This window comes from Nyctereutes procyonoides, unplaced genomic scaffold (assembly GCF_905146905.1).
Source record: "Nyctereutes procyonoides isolate TBG_1078 unplaced genomic scaffold, NYPRO_anot_genome, whole genome shotgun sequence".
Classification (NCBI taxonomy): Eukaryota; Metazoa; Chordata; class Mammalia; order Carnivora; family Canidae; genus Nyctereutes; species Nyctereutes procyonoides.
Window position 1 is genome coordinate 28507926 of NW_026575136.1, and position 22566 is coordinate 28530491.

The 22566-nt window shown below is 35.7% G+C and overlaps 1 protein-coding gene across 2 annotated transcripts in view; it reads left to right on the top strand.

Moving 5' to 3' along the window:
- LOC129495387 (cadherin-7) overlaps positions 1–22566 on the top strand; it is a 120775-nt gene that overhangs the window by 80109 nt on the left and 18100 nt on the right. For both annotated transcript variants that reach the window (XM_055302836.1, XM_055302835.1), the window contains exons 7-11: positions 382–635; positions 13060–13196; positions 14074–14195; positions 15097–15214; positions 18497–18748. In XM_055302836.1, coding sequence (XP_055158811.1) covers positions 382–635; positions 13060–13196; positions 14074–14195; positions 15097–15214; positions 18497–18748 — 883 coding nt within the window. The remainder of the gene's footprint in view (positions 1–381; positions 636–13059; positions 13197–14073; positions 14196–15096; positions 15215–18496; positions 18749–22566) is intronic.

Below are 22566 nucleotides of genomic sequence, written 5' to 3' on the forward strand. Positions count from 1 at the left end.
TATTTTTTTTTCTTTTTAATGTACACCCCTGGATAGTACAGTTGAATTACATGGTTGAAGGATATTATATTGATGTCTCTTTTGGAAAGAGTTTTCAATCTTATCAGTTGTCTTTCAGATGATATTCTAAAGACTTGCATTTGCCCGTGCAATGCACAGCAGCACAGTGGATTAAGTTAGCTCAAAAGCACTTACCATTGTCTGTGAGCCAGAAAAGCAGCAAGGATTACAATTGGCATTATTATTTATTATTTGTGAATGCTGATGGTGCATTTTCGTGGCTGAGTCCTTTCTGTGCTTATTGACATGCATAAATGAAAAAGCTCTGCTTAGCTGACTATTTAATTGGTAATTTAATTTCCCTAATAACTTCTTTTACAGGACCTGGATTTTGAAGCCAAAACAAGTTACACACTCCGGATAGAAGCTGCAAACAAAGATGCCGACCCTCGCTTTCTCAGCTTGGGGCCATTCAGCGACACGACAACGGTGAAGATAATTGTGGAAGATGTGGATGAGCCCCCCGTGTTTTCCTCACCTCTGTACCCCATGGAGGTGTCAGAAGCTACCCAAGTTGGGAATATCATTGGCACTGTAGCAGCTCATGACCCAGATTCTTCCAACAGCCCTGTGAGGTAAATCTCATTGCTCTCCTCTTCTGCGACTTTACAACAGTGTGCTTTATTCACAACTCATGTTTCTGTATTATGATGCTTTTGGTTCATAGCAAATGAAGACCAGTTTTGTATATGCATTGAGCCACAGCAGCAGAAGTAAAGCAGGATCAGAACAACTCAACATTTTACTGATCCAAAAATGTTTCACGTGATTATCCAAGGCCATTATTATGTAGCAATATTTTTAGGCATTCATTATCAGCCACAAGCTAGAGCTGCTGTTCCTATTGAACCAATTATCTTGAGCTCTTTCAAAGCAGACTGTGTTCAAAGATGAAGCGATGCATCTCCTAGTTGTAGGATATATGCGTATATTAGACAACTCATAAACAATTTAAATTAGGGATTAGCTTTTAAATAAATCATTTTCCCTGTTGGTCTGTTCTGATAGGATAGTTTAATTTATTGTTTCTACTTACAAAAAATTAAATAAGACTATCTATAAGGACTTTTTTTCAAGTGTTTTATCAATAGTCCTGTATCAAGACTAGGCACATGGTGTTCTAAGCAATTGATCTCTTTACGACTAAAGAGTGATGATAGGTAAACATTTCAAAATACCACAACATTCAATTTCACACCTTTTACTTCTGATTTACAACCTAAGGTCTACATGTATGTTTTTGTGTATGCATGTGTTAGTATGCGTGTGTGCATAGATAGGATACATTATGTCTTAAGTGAATATTTTACAGAGAATAAACTTGAAATTTCTTTGTGTTACATGTCTTTATTTGCAGTCATAAGTGAAACTTTTCAGTGTGACACTTTGGATTTCAATTACAAAGTCTGATAAAAAAGAAAATCAATGAACGTTTTATATTCAGATATATTCAGCCTACAAGCTTTTTAGTTTGAATCTCTCTCTGGCAATGCTAAATGCTTTTGAGCTAAGTTTGGACATTGACTACCTAGTATCATGAAAAATATCTGTAATTTAGACAATGATTCTTAGTTAAGAAAAGCATAATCTTTTACCTCCATAAAATAGTAAACTTAGGCTCTTTCCTTCTCTTTTGTCTGATGATAATACCATAGTCTAATGAAGAATTGGCATAAAATAATTTTTAGTTCAAAAATGAAGTCATACTCATCATTTCCCTATCTATACAATCAATTCAGGCTATATGGATTGGCTGTACTATTTTTAACACAGTGATCACAAACTATTCCTAAGAATATAATCTGTGCAGTAGAACATTTGAAAGTCACAAATGTAGCAGATAGAATAAGTCTTCCCTTCCCCCTGTGGTTGTCCAGCCTTCATTGTCAAAACAGTTTCCTGGCCAGCTCAGCCCCATCCACCAAGTCTTGCAGACCTGCACACACTTGAATTTGGGTTTTGTTATAGCATCACATCTCTTACAGACACAGGTAACTCTCCTTCCCTTAAGAACAATCAGACACAACATGATTTTAGGCATGGATCAGCTACTCCTGAATAGTCTGATTCCTGCTTAAATCATTTAATTTTATGGGGAGAAAAATAATGTCTTCATGAAGCATGGGATATAAAAAAAAGAGACACTACTACATAACATAATTCAGTACTTGAATGACAGAAGCTAAGAAATCTTGTTTCTTCTTTTTTTCCTTTACCCATTTCCTTGTGTATCATCCTGTTAATGCCTCTCCACATAAATATTTCACTTTTTATAATATTTATTTGAAAAAATGCTGCATTATATAATAATTTGGGGAAGAAGGAAGAGGAGGACTAAGTGGATATTGACTTCACTTAGAGATGAAGTGACCTCCAGGTCTTGGAGGTAAAGATCTCTGTGGCCTTCATCAATGAAAGAGACTGGCCAGGAATTTATTTTTACCTATTTTTATTTTTTTAAGGCTAATGAAGGTGACCTGAAAGTTGAGGTTAGTATTATATCTCTTTTTGAACACCTATATCTCACAATTAAAGAGGTACAACCTTTGTTCAAAGTGGACTAAAATGTTTTGGAAGTCTGTGTACATATTTCTTTTGCTTTTGCAAAATTAATTTCTTGACTTACTATTTAATACTTGTATTCTTGAAATATTTTTATGCTATTTTTATAAGGTCACTCAGTCACTTGTAGCTGATTTTTTTTATGGACTTGTCTTTGATACATTTCTCTTCTCCTATTTATTTGTGGTCTCCTTTAAAAGGCCACATTCCTCATACTATAATTTGATGAGTAGGTGTGCACTCTTGTGCATTCTCTAGAAGACCTGTTCTCTTCTCAGCACTGTTATTTGCTGAGTGACCTAGGGGATGCCAATTAGCCTCCTAAGTTTCCATATGCCAGGTAAAAAGGAAAAGCAAATCCTATCCCTGCTTTATCCCAAGTTTTTTGAAGATTAAGGAATAAAGGGAAAGTAACTGATAATTTTAAACTGAGAATCATTACTTAAGTATTAGGAGGTATTATCATTATACATTGCTATTATTACAATTTATTGGGTTTCCATCCCATTTTTGTTGCAAGGTCAGTAAGTCAAGGAAGGATACATACTTTACAAGCAACTGTATTGACAATCTGTATTAAAATTTGTCTTGTAGTCACATATGTTCCAATATATAGATGATATTATGTAGTTTAATGGGCATAAATATGTGTTAGTATTGGGCACTGAGGTACCTATCAAAATGGAAGCCCTCCTTCAACAAATGTCAATGGATGGGCAGAGAGCATAGTCTGCTGAGATCCTAGGAAAAGTGAATTTCCAGATTGAGATAGAATCTGAAGAGTCTCAGGGTTGTGAGCTTTGTGCTCACACCTTTAGAAATACTGTGGTTCTTAGAGGAATGGAAAAGTAGTATTTGTTTCATTGTAGTTGCTTAAAATTAGGCCAATAGTATTTGAATTGTAAACCAGGACGTGAAGTTAGGTAATTAGTATTTAAATTTATTGACATTTTTTTGTAGTATGATGCTAAAATCTAGCATATGCTATTTATATTTGGAATATTTACCAATATGTGGAGTGAGAAACTAGAATTCTAGAAAGAAATATATTTACTTTCCTCCAGCAAGCAAAATTGAGATCCTCTTCTCGCATGATCCCTGCCTTGCTCAGCACTTTTTATTTTTACCTACTTTTGACACCAGCCAAAGCTATGAGTAACTTCTTTGTGCATGTGCCCTTTCTTTAAAGGGACTGTGGTACCTACATCACCATGAAAGCATCTAGAAGTAGAATAGCAGTAGGTAGAAAGATTTTTAAAAACTCAGAGCCCAGTGCTTGTCCAGAATATAACACCCATTATGAAATGTTATATATTTGTTATAGCTTGCCTAGCATAGAGATAGGTTACCTCCCCCACCATGTCATGTACACCTATTTTCCTCTTCCCATATAGAAACTAGAAGCTGGGATGCCTGGGTGCTCAGTGGTTGGGCATCTGCCTTTGGTTCAGGTTATGATCCCAGGGTCCTGTGATCAAGCCCCACATCAGGTTCTCCTCAGGGATCCTGCTTCTCCCTCTGCCTGTGTCTCTGCCTCTCTCTCTGTGTCTCTCATGAAAAAAAAATCTTTAGAAACTAGAACCAAAAGTGGAAATTAGATAATAGTTGACATTCCTTAGCCAGGGGGAAAAAAATAAGAAGAAGAAGAGGCTTTTTTGAAAGCAAAAGTAGGTAATCCGAGTCCAACATATTTCTGGCTCTTTATGTTTTTGTAGTTGTTTACTATTTCATATAGATTTTGGCCCCAAAAGCCAAATATCAGGGTTTGTCTGTTGAACTGAAGGACAGGTCATGTTCTACTTGTGATTTTAATCATCTTTCTGGATGGTAGAAACCTCACTTCTGTGTTTTTCATCAGTGAGATGGTGGACACTGTAAGAGCAGCTTCTAGTCTAGAGCACTCTTCATTCCTCATGTCAGCACTGGGGGACTGTGTAGTACGTCGACATACATTTATCAAGAATCTACTTTGTGCACAGTGCTGAGGCAAGTAGTGACAGAAAAACCAAAGATGAATAAAACATTTCCTCTGACCCTCAAGGAACTTACTATCTGGTTGAAAACACAAGATCCCATAAAAGTTAAACAAAACGAGAGAGGAAAAAGAGCTGTAAAATGGCCAATTGTGAGATAAATTGTAATCACTCTGAGCTTACTGGACAGGAGGTTTCATTTGAAGGCGGGATAGCATAAACAGGGGGCTTTGAGAGATGGCAGGATTTTGACAAACCAAGAAAAAATTATGCAAAGTCCGTTTATGTTTTATTTAGTTATGTCCTAAGAGTCTAGTGCTGTTTTATGAAATCAGCAGATTTACTTCTGTAGGCAGTGCAAGCCCAAAGTCTCTATGCTAAAAATAGCCAATGGATTGAAACATGATATTATTACAAATAAGATCAGATGTGAAGAGGGTTTCATAAAAATTAATGGGGATTGTTTTCAGCATTTCTAGCAATTTAAATACAGAACTACATTTGTATTTATGCTCAAGGATACTACAATAATGATTCTTACCTGCAGGCTCTTTTGGCATTCCTGGTATTGTATGTTCTCAGATAAAAGGTGATAAAATAGTATCAGGTATTACATTATGTAGTGTGACTAGTATGAACACATTTGGGATGTTTGAATAATTCAGTGTGTAGTTTTTTAAGGAGCTTGTATGCATGCATATATTTGTACATATTATTTTAATCTCAATTATTTGTTACTATCTGATTTTTCTAAGAATCTTAGGAACATACAGAAAAATAGTGGTTCTTGTGAACAGTAGCAGAAATCAATTCCATCAGAAAAACATGTGCTATAATCTATTTCAAAATACCACCCAATTTAATATAACTGTCACTAAAAATGAAAAATATGTGTATGTGTGTTCAGGTATGGTGAAAATTTTAAAAATGTGCTTTTTTGTTATAGTAATGTGCTTAATATCCAGAGATAATTTTCAAATATGTTAAATACGGAATTCCTCATCTATTTGATCCACTTTCCCATCTTACATTATATTGCCCTAGAATTAGAACTCTGCTTCAAACAAAGGTCTTCTGAGTTAGTTTTCTGGAAGGCTACAGGTAAAATGAATTTATTAAAGATTACATTCCTCTTGATTTGTCTCTTATAGTATTTTCCACATTTAAAATCCTTATTGAAAAGTATGATGAATAGAAGAATACAAAATCCGTTATGTTTTTGGTGTGAGTCTTTGGGAAGTATATGTGAGGTGGAAAGATTAAGGACCTATACTTATCTCGTTAGCATTCTTTAGTTGCAATAACAGAAATTGGCCTTGGTAACTGAAAAAAAAAGAATTTATTGAAATAACTGGGGACAACTCACATAGCTAAAGGAAAAACTGAATAGCCAGTCCTCAGAAAAGAGAGGAGTGCAGTTTTTTTTTTTTAAATATGAGCAGCAAGAATGGGCAAATAGTCTTTTAAGGATGCGGCAGTGGGATGAACCCGTGCCAACCCTTTTCTTTTCTCGTGGCCCTCTGTTTAAGGTTCACGGTTTCTTGGAAAGTTTTTTGGCCTGTCTTAGGACGTGTGTCCCGTCTCTTACCCAGGAAGTTCTGGGCATCTTGATTGTGAGTACCATCAAGATTGCATGAGATTGGGAAGGTTTATTAAGGCTCCATAGGACTGTTGAGTTGTCATTATCAGAAGCGGGTGAGAATGCAAACAGTGATATCACTAAGTATGGAACTTGGTATTTTATTTTGAGGACATTTCTTGTTAAAGTCCTACAAGGCAAGCATCATCAGCCCTTCGTTATAGTAAATCTGTCCCCAGTCACACAATCAGAAAATGTGGTTCCTCAATTTTAGCAAAGTATGTATCAGAACCTGTATCAGAACTTGGCAGTAACACACACACACACACACACACACACACACACATTTCTTGAGAGATTAAGGTTTCAACTCAAATCATTCAGCTATTTCTATTGTTTCAACTTGTCCAGGTATATTTATCACATTATCGTTTGCCATTCTGGGAGTAGCACTGAGACATTTCTGTTAATCTAGCTCACTCACCCACACATCCTATTTTAGAGCATTGACATGCATATCAATAGCTGGGCAATAAGAATGATACTTGGGAAGAACGTTTTAATCAATCTCCATAGCTGATGGAATAGCAGCAATGATAACAAGTGTTTATTAAGGAATTCATTTTATAGCAGATGTACAGAACACTGAGCCCATATAGATGTATAACATGTGGTCCCAGCCCTCTTGTTTTCTAGCTGTAGAAGATAATCGTATACAAAAACTTATTTTAAAAATCTAATATTAAATCTGAAAAGTAGAAATTATCTCATAGGACTTTCTCATTCTGCAGCTAAAGAAACAGAAGAGTATAAAAATGGTGAATGGAAAGCCCAAATAAGTACAGTAGCTTAGTAGCAGGGTTGTGGCTATAAATTTTGTCCTTTAATTCCTACTGTGTGGTTTGTGGTCGTGAGCACAAAGTCCACAGATCCTACATACTGCAGGGTTTCTTAAAAAAGCATAGTTTGTAAATTGTGTTTGCTTTGGTTTTTGTTTTTAGTTTAAATTAAAGTAAAATAATTTTTTTAAGATGTAAGATCTAAGGAACACGGAGATCCAAATATGTGTCCTCCAACTGTTCACTACATTAAACATTAAAGAATTTTAGTGACAGCCTGTATTCTTTATACAAACCAAGGAAGGCCAATTATGGATTATATGTGTTTGTTATATTTTTAAAGCGGAATGGCTTTAATGAACTAAATTTCAGAGAATTTGCTTTGACTAAGAATTATTCTTTTTTTTTTCTTGGCAATATGCTTTAGGTACATCCTTGATTTCCCTGTACTAAGTGCCCTAATTTTTTATTTGATCCTAGGGAAATTAGAGTTACAAAAATATGCGGTGACTATCTGTGATAATATAGGACAATTGCTAAGATCAGACACATACAAAATTTTCGAGCTCTCTCTCTCAACTCACTTTACTGATTAATAAATTTGAGCTGAGGGATTCAATGACTGATAGATCAAGCCTTATGCTAACACCTCAGGATCTCCTGACTTCGAATCCTGGGGACTTCTAGTCACATCACATTATTCTACATTATTTTTTATGATATTTCCTGAAATTATTACTGGTGTGATAGAAGAGAAGCATACTATGGGGACAGCAGGGAAGGTGTGTGGATTGAGAGTGAAGAAAACTGTTGGATTGACAAAAATTTAAAAATCTTAGCTTTTAGGTTTAAACCTTTCTGCTTTCTGATACTATTCTTGGGCTTTCTCTCTAAAACCATTACCCATTTTCTTCCAAACAATGTATGGCAGGACCCTGTCCCATGAGCCTTCCTTTTCCTCACAGATAAATCAACCACATCCTGAACCATTTGCTGTTTTCAAGCGAAGCCCAAACCTCTGAGGCCTGAGGGTCTGTGATTTTAGGCAGGAGTGCAGTTCTCCAGGATGGCAATTAAGTCTCAGGAGTGAGGGCTCTAAGGGCATTCAAAGATGGGAAAGACGGGGATGAGTTAGAGAAGCCAAGACAGCCCCTCTGTGCCTGCTCCATGTCCAAGGTCTCAGAGACACCCTGAGTAAAAAGAGAGAAAAAAAAAAGGCTTTTTTTTCTTTGATGTAATTAGAAAGGCTTGCTGCTTTAATACTAGAGGACTATCTTCAAGGAATCCCAGGACTGCAATAACTGGAAAGGAAGAAAAGTAGAGTATAGGAGGACCAACATGGGGAAAGGCATAGAAATGGAGGCACATGTGATCTTCTTATTAATCAGTTAAAACATCAGTTTGACTGACAGTGTTAGATAGGAGAGTATTGGGGGAAAAGTGAAAAGAAGCTGTATTATAGATTTGTAAGTGGCAGGTACTAAAAGCTCATTTATAGATAATATGGTAAATAATGGAAAGATTGCTCAGATGGCATGGTTCTGAACCTTGGCTCCATCCACAACCAACTGTGAGACTTTAGTATCCAATACTGAAATACCACAATAATAGTACCTGCTTGCCCTAGTTAGAAATTGTGCTTGGCTAGTAGCAACAAAGCTTAACACTAATGACTTACTAATGAGAAGTCTGGAGCTGTGATGCACCCAAGGACTGATAATTTGGCAGTATAATGTCATCAAGGGTCTTGGCTCCTCATACCAAGCACTCATCACCTCATATTTACAAGATGGCTTTTGGATCTCTTCCCATTGTGTTCATGTCCCAGGTGAAATGGAGGGGAAGGGGCAGAAATCAAACACCAACTGAATGAACAGCTCTGTTATCATTTAAGGACTTTTTCATGATGCTTACTCAACTCTCTTCATCTCATTTGCTAAAACTTCAGTATAAGGACACAAATAGCACATCTACATAGGAGACTAGCAAATGCTCAGCTGAACACATGGATGCCATAACAGAAGCAGGGCTCTATTAATAAGAATTAATGGCAAATGAATAGAAGGTATGGAAATAGAAGTCTTCATCACACATGACCTTTCATAGTTGAGGATTCAGAAAAAAATGTAAACTATGTTTTAAATACTCAACTCTTTCTGAAATGGGAGAATCCTGAAGGAGGGATAGTTTGGGGGAAAGGTTGATGGATCTGCTTCTAGAAATATTGAGATTGAGTTTGAGCCGAGGATGCTTCAGGTATCTAGAGCAGTTTACAACTCCCAGGAAAAGGATTGGGGTTGGATATTAAGATTTTGAGCTGTCTGTCTAATAAATGGATAGGCCAGAAGCTTTAACTACTGTAGCAACAAAAATACAGAAATGATTTCTCTAAGTGGTTACTCCAACATATATTGACAAAGGCCAAATTTTTTAGGCTGTGATTTGCAGAAACTAGAGGTATCATGATGAGTCCACACACTCCTAACAGCACCAGAAGATGCACTGAAGTTCACTTTAGTATGTGGTTAGAGAAACACTGATCCTTTCTACTCAGACTCTAGTTGATTCAGGCCATAAAACATCTCAGGGCTGAGGCCAGTGGGTCCAGACTTGCAAAGATTGTGCCCCTCCAAACTTCTTTAGAGTCTTCGTTTTCTTTTGGCTCAGTCAGCCTTCCTGAGAGACATGTGGTATGCCTCACTCTATAGAGTGCCCATATTTCTTTATTTCTCTTGATTGAGGGACTGCTTTCCTCAAGTAACTTTATACGGTAGTGAGTGTCACATATATAAAATCTAGTTTTTTTGTATGTCTAGAGGGACTGGTAGAAAATAGGAAACACCTTTAATCCTAGGTGATCCCAAGTCCCTGTGGTTAAGAAGCACAAGTGCCATCCAGAGTGCTCTAGACAGTGTCCTTGCCAAGATCTTCCAGCTCTTCTCAAGCCAACAGCTCATTCTCTCCCCACATCTGCCCTGACACCCTTCATCATAGCCTAGCAGATCAGGTTGTTGGTTTTCTCTAAGTATGATGATAAGGAATAAAAAAATGCAAAATCTAGGTTAAGTGTGTGGTCATTGGGAGTTGCTGAGAAAGTGGATGCAAGAGTAAGAGAGAAAAACAAGTCACCAACAAATTCTTGATTTTTAGTTTCAACAACTAAGTGGTGGTGTCATTTACCTGGAAGAGAAAGAGCAGGAGAGGTGGAGGCTTGGGAAACTGTAGGAATTATAACATCAGTTAGGACATGTTGCATTTCAGCTCATATTGTATATCCATGTGGTGAAATTAAGCAGGTAATTCAATATGTAAGTCTGATGGGCAAAGGATATTTTATGTAAATTTGAGAGCAATCAAAAATATCAAAGTTACTTAAGCCATGAACTGTGTGAATTGCAAAGGAAAAGCATTTTATATGAAGAAGAGAAGAGGACCTGCAGGAGAGTTTTCAGAGAGTTTAAGTAAGAAAAAGTCACAGAGAGGAAAGTGAACTAGCCAAGGTGATGGCAAAGGAGCAGTGAGAAGAAACACAAAGAATATGTGACACTAATACAAGCAAATGGAGAATGTGTTTTAAAGAGGAATCAGTGATCAGTCATATTTGAATGAGAGAGATAGTAAGAAGAGAACAAAGAGAAGGTGAATGATGGATTTGATCGGAAAGCCAACAATGAACTGGACACACGAGGGAATTTGTTTTTTAAAGTACAGAATATATTTGCTTTCGATTCAAATAAAGTACAGAGGAAAAATATCTTATTGCAAGGAAAAACATTTTTGAGGTCAGAACAGATGAGATGTGCAGAATAAGTGGAACGGTTTGATTTTGACATGAACGAAGACAGTTATAATAGAAGGATGGTAAGAAAGAGAATATGGAGAAAGTCAAGATTTATTTTTCTCATATCCTATGTACCACACAGAGATCCTGCAAGTGTGAGTACATTTTTCACTGCCATTATCATTTCAAACAATTTTATTTTCTTTTTCCTGCAAAGCTCTCAACTCTTCTGTGGAATGCGTCATCAGACCTAGAATCTTCCATGTTGATATCAACCATAAAATATACAGTAATCACACTAATTCATTGAGGATTTTAGTCCCTGGAGCATTTTATTCTTTCCTAGAGTAACTCCTGGCATGATGATTGGTCACTGATTGAACTACACTGATGACTCATTAAACATGTTGGCCTTTTACTTTCTTGGTCTTCTTGACTCCCGTGATGTTCTTCTGCCTTGATTTAGTCATATATTTTTATAAAATACTCCTGACCTGTCAGCTCTTATATATATGCTACTATTAAAAATCTGCTTCAAGAATCTCCCTGTCCACCACCTCCCACTCTAGGAATTCTGCAACCTGATAGGGATTTACAATCTACTGATGCTGTCAGAAGCTTCTTGATATCAATCTATGGTCCCTTGTTTATTTCCTTTGTTCTTCCTTACCAACTTACATACTATGGGCCTTCATTATTATCACTCTTGTGTGCATGCCTCTGTCATCTATACCCCTGTCTGTCCTTCCATTGTCCATGACTGTTAAACCCAATCCTATGTTCTTTGTGCACCTTCAAACATATGGATGATAACAGAGCAAAACAGAGAAAGAGGATGACTGGTCTCATTAAATTGATGAACGTAATTTCAAAGTGGAAATCCACAATGCTTAGCCATTCCATTATACGTTCTCTAGTCTGTGTGCATGTGTGTGTTTATATTTATATATATTTCTGTCATTTCTAAAAAATGACTTCTCCTTATTTCTCAAACTACCTTCTCTTCTTTGCTCCCTCAGCTGATAACTTTGTTTCATTTGGCATCAAGAAAATAGAAACCGAAGGAGAAAGAAGTTGCTAATATTTTCAATACCCAAATACCTATTGCTGGATAAAGACAGTATTTGTTGGTTTATGATTAATTTTATAATTTTCTCATGCCTTCTCTTCCCTTGCTATGTGTCTAGCATTTTGTAATACAGCAGGCTAGAAGTAGATGATTCTAATAATAGTTGGAGAACTATGGAAACATTAAATATGTTATATTGGGTATGTGTTTGCTTGTCTATTATTTTGTTTAATTATGTCTTTAAATGAGGTTCCTTCACTCAACTATAACTACGGGGAGTAGGGGCATGGTGTTTGAAAACAGTAGGGGGAGGTGGGTAAATTTTGTGTATGGAACAAATAAGAGTGTAATGGAATAAGAATTCAGGTGGAACAGTCATTTTTCACTAATATTTGGATGACAGATATTTTAAGAAAATGCCTCTACACACCAAAATATTCATGTAATTTTAAGAGTTCTACCTTGAAATATATTTACAGAATCCTGTTCAAGATCTTGAGTGAGATTTTTATTTTATTTTATTTTTTAAAAATTTTATTTATTTATTTATTTATGATAGTCAGAGAGAGAGAGAGAGAGAGAGAGAGATAGGCAGAGACACAGGCAGAGGGAGAAGCAGGCTCCATGCACTGGGAGCCCGATGTGGGATTCGATCCCGGGTCTCCAGGATCGCACCCCGGGCCAAAGGCAGGTGCTAAACAGTTGCGCCACCCAGGGATCCCCAGAGATTTTTTTTTTAATGGAGGGATTAAGATCAGGCTTATTGTCAAGACAAATGATGTTACTAAGTGTATGTGAAAGGGCAAGATGTCTATATATGGTTCATTTTAGAGGGACCTATAACCATGACAAAGACTACTAAATCTATAGTAAGTGATTTGGAGAATCCAAAATAATAATAAAAGAAATTTGAAGTTTATTTTATTAGTTCAAATCCACTGTGAAGATAACTATACTAGGGTGTTTATTTTTTACTGACAGAAAAGCAAAAAGATTACTGACAAGCAGTTGTGAACCAAGTATATTATAACATTGGTGAAGTTTCAGACTAAGCATGTATTTATGCTAATACTATAACAGATTGTGGAGTCAGCAGGATTTGGTGGTTGGCTATGCAATTAATGAAATAAATTTAGCAAATTATAATCAAACATAAATATTGAAGTTTTTTTCTTTCTTTTTTAATGTTCAATTAGGTATTCAATTGACAGAAACACAGACTTGGAGAGATACTTCAATATTGATGCCAACAGTGGAGTTATTACAACTGCCAAATCCTTGGATCGAGAGACAAATGCTATTCATAATATCACAGTTCTTGCAATGGAGAGCCGTAAGTTGTAAGGTTTAACATTATGTTAGGATGGAGGACATTGAGAGTAGAGAATGAGTTGTCATCAGGTAATTATTTCTGCTTGAGTTGTATTGGGTGCTTATTTAAATTAAGCAAAATCTTGAAAATCTCTAATTTTAAGCTGTGAAATATATTTATATTCGCTAATTTTATTTGCTGATACTCAAAGTTATTGAAAAGAGATTACTGTAAAATAATGGGCCTGAAATACCTTCAGAGGGCTGCTTGTTGTTCTGTAGTGTTATTTCTTAGGCTGCATTTATTTTGATCTAGAGTTGGTCCAGTAGCTTACAAAGAGTATTAAATTGTTCTATAACTAATACAGTCAGATTTTCATTTTGACATTGAAGTAATTTTAGCCCCTGTTAAGGAAAACATTTAAAGAACAATACATAATTATGTTATAATAATTATATATAATGTCATAAAATATAAAAATGTTATAAAATGTTATAAAATATAAAATGTTATATGTTATGCATATTATCTACATATATAGTATATGTGCATATGCAATGTATATGTACAGTCATACGAATCTGCACTCAAGCTTAAAGAATGTTGAAATTCATGGTTTCTTGGTCATTCTTTCAATGATTTTTCTCATCAGGGACTCAAATAACTACACACATGTACTACATTTGGATCAAATTTTCTGTTGCTCCCTTGAAGTCTAGTGTTACGTGTCTACATTTCATTCAAAGTTCAGTCACTTTCATATTAGAATCATGATTTAGAGAGATCAACCATTTTGGTTGATTCTAATTGTTTTTAATAGGAGTTGCTTGAGGAAAATGGCAATGAAATAATAGCTTTAGTCTCAGAGGAAATGATAAAACATTTTCCTCTTTATTAGAGAATCCATCTCAAGTTGGAAGAGGCTATGTGGCCATTACTATACTCGACATCAATGACAACGCCCCCGAATTTGCTATGGAGTATGAAACCACTGTGTGTGAAAATGCCCAGCCAGGGCAGGTAAGAGCTTTCAGCACACCAGGCTCCTAGCTTGTGATTTCTATAAAAATATCCAGCAGCAGTTGCCTTTGAAATTCTTCCAGCTTTAAGATAAAACATAATCAGCATGTCTCAGCAAAACTAACACTTTGATGTGTGGCATAAACTAATATTGAAGGAATTTTAAAATTCTGGTTTAATTGGGATGATGAAGATACTCAGGAAGAAAGGTAAACATTATAAAAGACATGGTAAATGGGGTTTTGAGTCCTTTAAGGAGAAATCTAGCATATGAGACTTGATTGGGCTCTTCCCATTTTACACAACAGGGCTTGCATACCTGGAACTTCTAAGAATTAAGTATAGTTTAATCTTGGTGTGATTTGTTCTACTAATCCATATTGTGCGGTATTCTGTGATGGGAACTGGGCTGGTGCCATCAGTTGGTACAGCTTATTTCTCAGGTTCACAAAAGTAAATGCAAACATGAGTTTTCAAAGGGACATGATTTGTTTTTCAGAGCTCTTTTTTTAATTTTTAAGATTTTATTTTATTTTAATTTATTTATTTATTTATTTATTTATTTATTTATTTATTTATTTATTTATGATAGTCACACACACAGAGAGAGAGAGAGGCAGAGACATAGGCAGAGGGAGAAGCAGGCTCCATGCACCGGGAGCCCGATGTGGGATTCGATCCCGGGTCTCCAGGATCGCACCCTGGGCCAAAGGCAGGTGCCAAACCGCTGCGCCACCCAGGGATCCCCAGAGCTCTTTTAGATTGGGTTCATGTTAGTACATCTGGTCCTTCCTCCTCGGAAGATGATATTTATTATAAGATATAAAATTGCTCTGTCCTGTCACACAAAACATAGCAGAGCACAGCAACATGCTTTCATACTTTAATTCTCCACCTCTAGGTTATCCAGAAGATCAGTGCTGTTGATAAAGATGAGCCATCGAATGGACACCAGTTTTATTTCAGCTTAACAACTGATGCAACAAATAACCACAACTTTTCATTGAAAGACAACAAAGGTAAGGTATTATTGTCACCAGTGGAGGCAGCAGGTACAGACTCTATAAACAACTGCTTTTTCTTGCTCAGGAATGCTGATTATGGAGATATGTATGTGTATATATACGCACATAAACACACATACTAGCAAGGACGTTAATTAAAGGGCAATGAGCCCCTCAGGTAATTTTTATCTATGGATTTGCTGTCATGAAGCAGCAGCTGCTACTTAAATCATTTCAGGCCTCAATCCAAATAGGGAAGAAGCCAGATTCATCTCTCTCTGACTTTTCTTCTAGACCTTTGAGGTCCAGCTAAATGTATTAATAAGACTATACTACATAGGTATGATTTGAGACATTAAGAAAATAATTGTATGTTCTCATTCATTTGGGGAATATGAATAATAGTGAAGGGGAATATAAGGGAAGGGAGAAGAAACGTGTGGGAGATATCAGAAAGGGACACAGAACATAAAGACTTCTAACTCTGGGAAATGAACTAGGGGTGGTGGAAGGGGAGGAGGGCGGGGGGTGGGGGTGAATGGGTGACGGGCACGGAGGGGGACACTTGACGGGATGAGCACTGGGTGTTATTCTGTATGTTGGTAAATTGAACACCAATAAAAATTAATTTATAAAAAAAAAAAGAAAGAAAATAATTGGTATTTCTAATTTGATTTCAACCTAAATCTACTTGACTTTTTAGTAGTGTATCGGTTATTCTTTTGTTTTTTAACATGAAAATAGAATTAATCCATGCACATAATTAAAAGACATATTCCTTATGTGAGGAAATATAAAAAGAACAAAAGAATTTCTTGTCATCTTAAATCTCATTTTGAAGCTTCAAAAGTAAATAAGCAGTCTTACCAGTTCCATAAGTGTCATTATGAACAATTTTGACAAATACCTGTAAGTATATTCTGGTTTTGCTTATATGTGTATACACACACACACACACACACACACACACACAGACATCCTTATATAATAATTACATTTTATAAATATATATAGACTGACACATAGGCATATATAAATTATCATATATATAAATAACATATAGACAATTATATATATAATTATAGACATAGACAGCATATGGGAAATTATAAGAACTTTTAAAGGAAGTAGGAGAACTTATCTTTTTTTAATTTTGAATTTATTCACAGGTGTTTTCATTCAAGGTATTTATTTTTGCAGAAGGGCATTTGCAACTGATATATATAGAGAGAGGAGTATTTCTTAACAATACAGGAAATATAATTCCTTCAGTTTGAATATGTGAATAAGATTCCAGGGGAAAAAATGTAGAAATAGATTTGCGAGTCAAACATTGGCTCATCTAAAAAGACTTACTCAGGAGGTGGACGTTATACCATCTTCTTTAGTGCAGAAAATCCAACTTTGACCTCAAAAATTCAATCTGAAAATAGAATTTTTCCTGATCTCACTCTCTGCAAATGAGAACACCATCTTGTCCCTTTAGTAATATAAAAGGAAGAGCATTCTCTGTGTGGGTAATCCCAAACTCTCTGACTTAATCATATTTGGGACAGTTCTCAGCACTTAGATTCATCCAGCACAAATGCAGAGAGGGGGTTTTATGACATTCCCAAGAAGAGTCTCAATATTTCCCCCATATGTCATCATCCAGTACCACCATGATAGTTGGACAGTACATGCACTAAAATGTATGGATTTATAGGACATCCCCACTGCCACAAAATAGAAAGATTTCCCTGAGTCAAGCCCAGACCTCCCTAGCATCTATCTTGGAGGAAAACATGTTGAATAAGAGAAGATCAGCTCTCATATTGGCTTCCATCAGAGGAATTACATAGAGAACATGATGGATTTTGTGATCTCATTCCTGAGCATAGGGCTCTCTTCCACATACTGGGCATCTGTGCACGTGTGCCTCAATTCATTGTGTGTCTGTGTGTGCACACACTCCTTGAAGCCAAGCAGGTTAGATTACAGTTCAACAACTCTGAAAAAAATTGTATGTATCAAATCATGAATACATATAATATCTTAATAATTGGGAGGTAAAGAAATAGACACGTGTGTGATACTATTAAGTGTATAGAAACAGAGTGAAAACAATATCCTTCAGCAACTTCATGTACATATTTTTAATGAACACCTCAAATTCATGTCTTAAAATAAAAGATTTGTTTACATAAAAATTTACCAGATGGAACCTGAAAATCAAACAATTTTCTTTCTGCTACATCTGTAATTTTGGGTTATATGTTTTCTCCAGTCTCCTGTGAGCTTCCTGTTTTGTGCTATTTGGATGGAATAGATTTCAGCTTGCTCTTTCATTAGAGCATTGTTAATTCTTTTATGATAAACATTGGGTAAATATCTTTTTAATAGCTTCGAAAGGAGATACATATTAAAGTGCACTAGATGAAACTATGATCTCTTTTCCTCATTTATGTTTTAATGGCTGTAAATTTAAAGGATCACATAAATTCTCTAATTAGTTAATTAAGATGTTAGCTGGGTAAATTGCTGGTAGATAAAAAAATTATTTCTGATATGGAAATCACAGTTATGTGATACAGACTCATTGATCACCAGTAAAAGTTTCATAATTAAATGTTAGAATATTGAATATAAATTAAATACAAATGACCTATTTTATCACTGACAAATGTTTATGTACATGGGGTTTGGGTAAGGATATACACCAATTTGGATTTTAAAAACTACACAATACTTCCCCTTCTGAATATCTATGTATACTTAGTTCAAAAAAAGCTGGATTGTCTTATTTTGCTTGTTTCTATATTGGGTTTGGATTTGTCAAAGAGAGATAGATTGGACTTTTTATTTGTACTATCTGATGACACTGCAAAAATATTTAACCTGTTAATTTGAATCATCCTCTTTGTGAGTGTATGGTTTGAAATGTAGAAATAAAAGGGTATTCTCTGTGTAATTTTTACAAAGTTGCAATTAATAAGTGATGAATGACAATTTTCATATTCAGTTTTACTTTATAGCTCTTCCCTTTGGTCCTAACTGTAGTATGACGTAAATACATTAAAATGTATTAAAATGAACTCATTTTGGGTAATAGAGCTAATGAAAAATAGAACTAATAAGACACTAAACAGAATGACTTAAATCACATGAATTTGTGTGTGTGTTTTTCTTCTATAAGTTTGTACCTCTTAATCCCCTTCACCTATTTCACCTAGCCCCCACCCCCTTAAATCAGATGAAGTTTGGCCCAACTGAGTCCCTCAGAAATCTCGTGTTACACATTTGCTTTCTTTATCCTAGACAACACAGCTTCCATTCTCACCAGGAGAAATGGCTTCCGGAGACAAGAACAGTCTGTTTATTATCTGCCGATCTTTATCGTGGACAGTGGGTCGCCTTCCCTCAGCAGCACCAACACCCTCACCATCCGTGTCTGTGACTGCGATGCCGATGGGATAGCCCAGACTTGCAATGCGGAGGCCTATGTCCTCCCTGCCGGCCTCAGCACGGGAGCCCTGATCGCCATACTCGCCTGCGTCTTGACATTACTGGGTAGGTACTATTTTCAGGGCTTGTGCTGCAAGAGCCGTCACACCAACCATACATATATCATGACTTTTTTCTTTTGCCATCAGCACCTTTCTGAGAACATATGCAAACATTCAGTTCAATGGTGTTTTGTTCCATAAGCAACCGTGGTCGTTGGTCACACTTTCCAATGGAATATTTAAAATACAACTCAGAAAAAAAAAAAAATATATATATATATATATCAGTTTCATTTTTAAAGCAGCGGTGAAGTTAAATGACTGTTTAAAATGGATTTTTCTTCTCAAATTTACCACATCCCAGCTGTTTGTTTTAAAATACCCTACAGAGGAGATATATTAGCCCAGAATCTTTTCTGAGTTGTTTTGATAATGTGATTACTTTGGAAATGACAGCTTTATATCCCTCCTCTTTTCAGAGAAGAGTTAAGGTAGATTTTTAAATTATTCACAAATTTGAAAAGATTTCAATTTCAGCAATTCAAGAGTTATAATTTCCCAAGAATTAACGTATTTAATTATACCGTCCATGATTACTTTAGTGCATGGTTAAATAAGATTTATAACATATATTAGAATTCCAGTTTTATAAGAGATTATGCAGTACCCTTTTAAAAATTGGGAGACATCCAACATGGGCATTGGGTAAAGAGTTTATTCCTTAGCTGCATTGTCTTTCATAATACAGCTTCCTACAACAAGGACAACAAGCATTTAATATTACATCTGAGACTGTACCATGTGTTTTCTTGGGGTCTAATATAATTTGTGAACCCATTTATAATATATTTTTGTTAGGGCAGAATTTGGCAGTGTGAGTCATCATTGTGTAATGTTTAAAAACAAGATTTATGGAGTTAGGTAAACCTAGCTTTTATTATTGCTCCCAGCATACACTAGTTTTTCACCAGGGGAACATTACAAAGCTGGCTTCTTAATGTAGAAGGGGAAAATAATAGAACTAGACTGTAAGGTGGTTGTAAAAATTAAATGAGATAATCATGTTCTTATTATATACTGAACATACAATAACTTTTAAGTGTTATTGATGAAGTGAGCTCTCAACCTATTAACCAAGCTAAGACCTAGTTACTAATACCCTGTAAGTCATTCCATACAAATGAAATTGCTGTCTTCAATAACTTCAGCTAACCAAATAAATCTAGAAAGAAGAAAAAAATTTTTTTTTCAAATAGCTTCACATAGGTGGCAGAAAGTCTCAGAAATTCATTAGAAATAGTAATTCCCAGCTAAAGCCTGATTAAAGTAGAATACAAAGGACTAGAGTAAATTTAGGAAAAGGTGGAACCAGTACAAAGGTAGTTAGTATATGGATGACTCTTTTTGAACTTAACTTCACCAGTTCATCACGGACAATTTAGATTACATCATACTTCAAAAGAGTAAGATAAAATTGTATTCTCCAGAATTTAATCATACCCAACAGCTAATTTACCTTTTATCTGTTTTTTAATGCTATCTATCTAATGAAACCTATTTCATTGTTAGAATATACTTTTACCTTTGACCTAGGGCTTCCTTGAAAGTTAGGTTGCTTGATGGATGTAATTAGTTAAGAATCATTACCTAGCTGTCACCAGAAATAAGTAAAATAGAGTTTTATTAGATTACATTCTTGTATATGATATGAGTGCATGTGTGTGTATGTGTATGTGTGTGTTTGTGTACATATATCTCAGGGTAAGATTATAGCTTTTGTGGATTTCGTCAAAATTTAGTAAAATTTGAGTGTTTTCCTTTAACAGATACCAAAGTAAGAATATCTGTTCCACTTTTTAGGATAAGGTGTTTATGTCACATATTTTACTCATTTTTTAAAGTTTCCCCAAGTCTATAAAAATATAAGCCAAAACAGCCTATTTTACCGAGATTCATTTGGGAACCATTGGCTTTTATTTCTCTGTAAGGATGTGGCTCAGTAATCAGTAGGTTCAAATACTGGTATTTCTGTTTAGAATTGAATTTAGTCTTTTTTTACTGAGTCTTTAGAAGCAGACGATTTGGACTTTTCATATTCTTTTGGTTCTGTCTCCTCAATCACAGACTCTGGGTTTTCACACAACATGTACCAAAGCCAACATGACTGAGTATTTGGGTGGGGGAGGTGTGGATGAGATGCACAGCCCACCATGGATCATGACTTCTAGTGCACAAGTGACTCGTATTTTACACCTCAAGAAGCAAGGTGAATTTTATTTTGTGACACTAGATACCAGGATTTGGAACTCAACCTTTTTATACTTCTGAATAAATATTGCTAAGAAAAAAAACAAAGTGAAGGGTAGAAATAGGGAAGAACTCCTTGAGATCTAGTTCAGTCTAAGGATAAAATCTAAGCACCTGGGCTTTCCACCCTTAAGAAAAGGTGCTTCTCTGTATGCCAAGTTTGTGTGCCAGTGATGTTTCAAATTAAAGCTATTTTTAAGATGAGGGAAAGGGATGCCTTGAAGTTTCCAGAGTATTCATCGTAGAAGGCATCTTAGAAATCAGTTTTAACCTAAACTTTCAGAGGGGAAAATGAAATACAGTTAGGTTCAAGGAGTTCAGGAGTTCATATAACAAGCTAATGGCCATTAGGCCATCAGATTCTAGGACACCGTATGGTCAATCACTGCTTTTGGATGAAACTATAAAGGAAATATACCTTGAAAATATTTTTTCAAAAAATTGTTCACCTTCAGTCTTTCCTAAAAATTGGAAAGTCATGTTGTCTGAAGTTGGTTGTGTTGACTTCATGCTTGTGTCCTTCTAACTTGATGGGTAAACTCTTTCCTGAGTTTTCTCCCATCCCAACTTTGTTCTCACCCTTTGTAATTTATTTGTATCTGAATTCCTAAATGAAAGAGATGATCCAAAAATTAGAGCCTGAAGTTTCCTTTACTTACACAGAATACAACTTGAATGGGAGAGATTATGGTCATATTCATAGTTAATGAGAAAGTTATCAATCAGATGCAATTATTTTATAAGTAGAAACATTTCATCAATATGGGGCAAGATACTTTAATATTCTAATGTTTTCCTAAATATTTTGCCACAATACCAATTTTTAAAGATTTTATTCATTTACCGAGAGTGGGGGGACAGAAACAGGGGGACAGGCAGAGGGGGAAAGAGAATTTTAAGCAGGTCCTATGCTCAGTGCAGGGCCCAACGTGTGTCTCCATCTCACAGCTCTGAGATCATGACCTGAGCCAAAATGAAGAGTCAGATGCTCAACAGACTGTGCCACCCAGGGGCCCCACCCCAACACCATTTTTGTTATGCATTGTTATCATAGTTGTTCATAATTGTTGACGTATATGGTAGTTTTTCAACCAAGCTGAAAGCACTTCAGAAAAAAAAAATTGGGGGCATTTGGGTGGCTCAATAGTTAAATGTCAGGTCATGATCTCCAAGTACTGGGATTGAGCCCCATAGGGCTCCCTTTGCCCCCCAGCCTTGTGTGCGCGATCTCTCTCTCTCTCTCTCAACGAAATGAATACATATAATATTTTAAGAAAAAAAGAAAAATTTATGAATGATTGGCACTGAATTATTACTTCAGTGGATTTTGAAAAAATGAACAGAATTTCAGTTGTTTTAAAATACAGTTTCAGTATTAAATGTTGCACATCTATCCAGAGAATATTGTAGCTATTTTCTTTGTTAGACTGCACAGGTAGTTTCTTTGTTAGCCTTTGCATTTTCCTGAACACTAAAATTCTCACTGAATTTACTATGTTGTTTTGTTTTTCCATAGTTGGACCTTTAAGCCCAAGTAATTGAAGTCCTATAACGTCCCCTCTAGCTCCTCGCGCT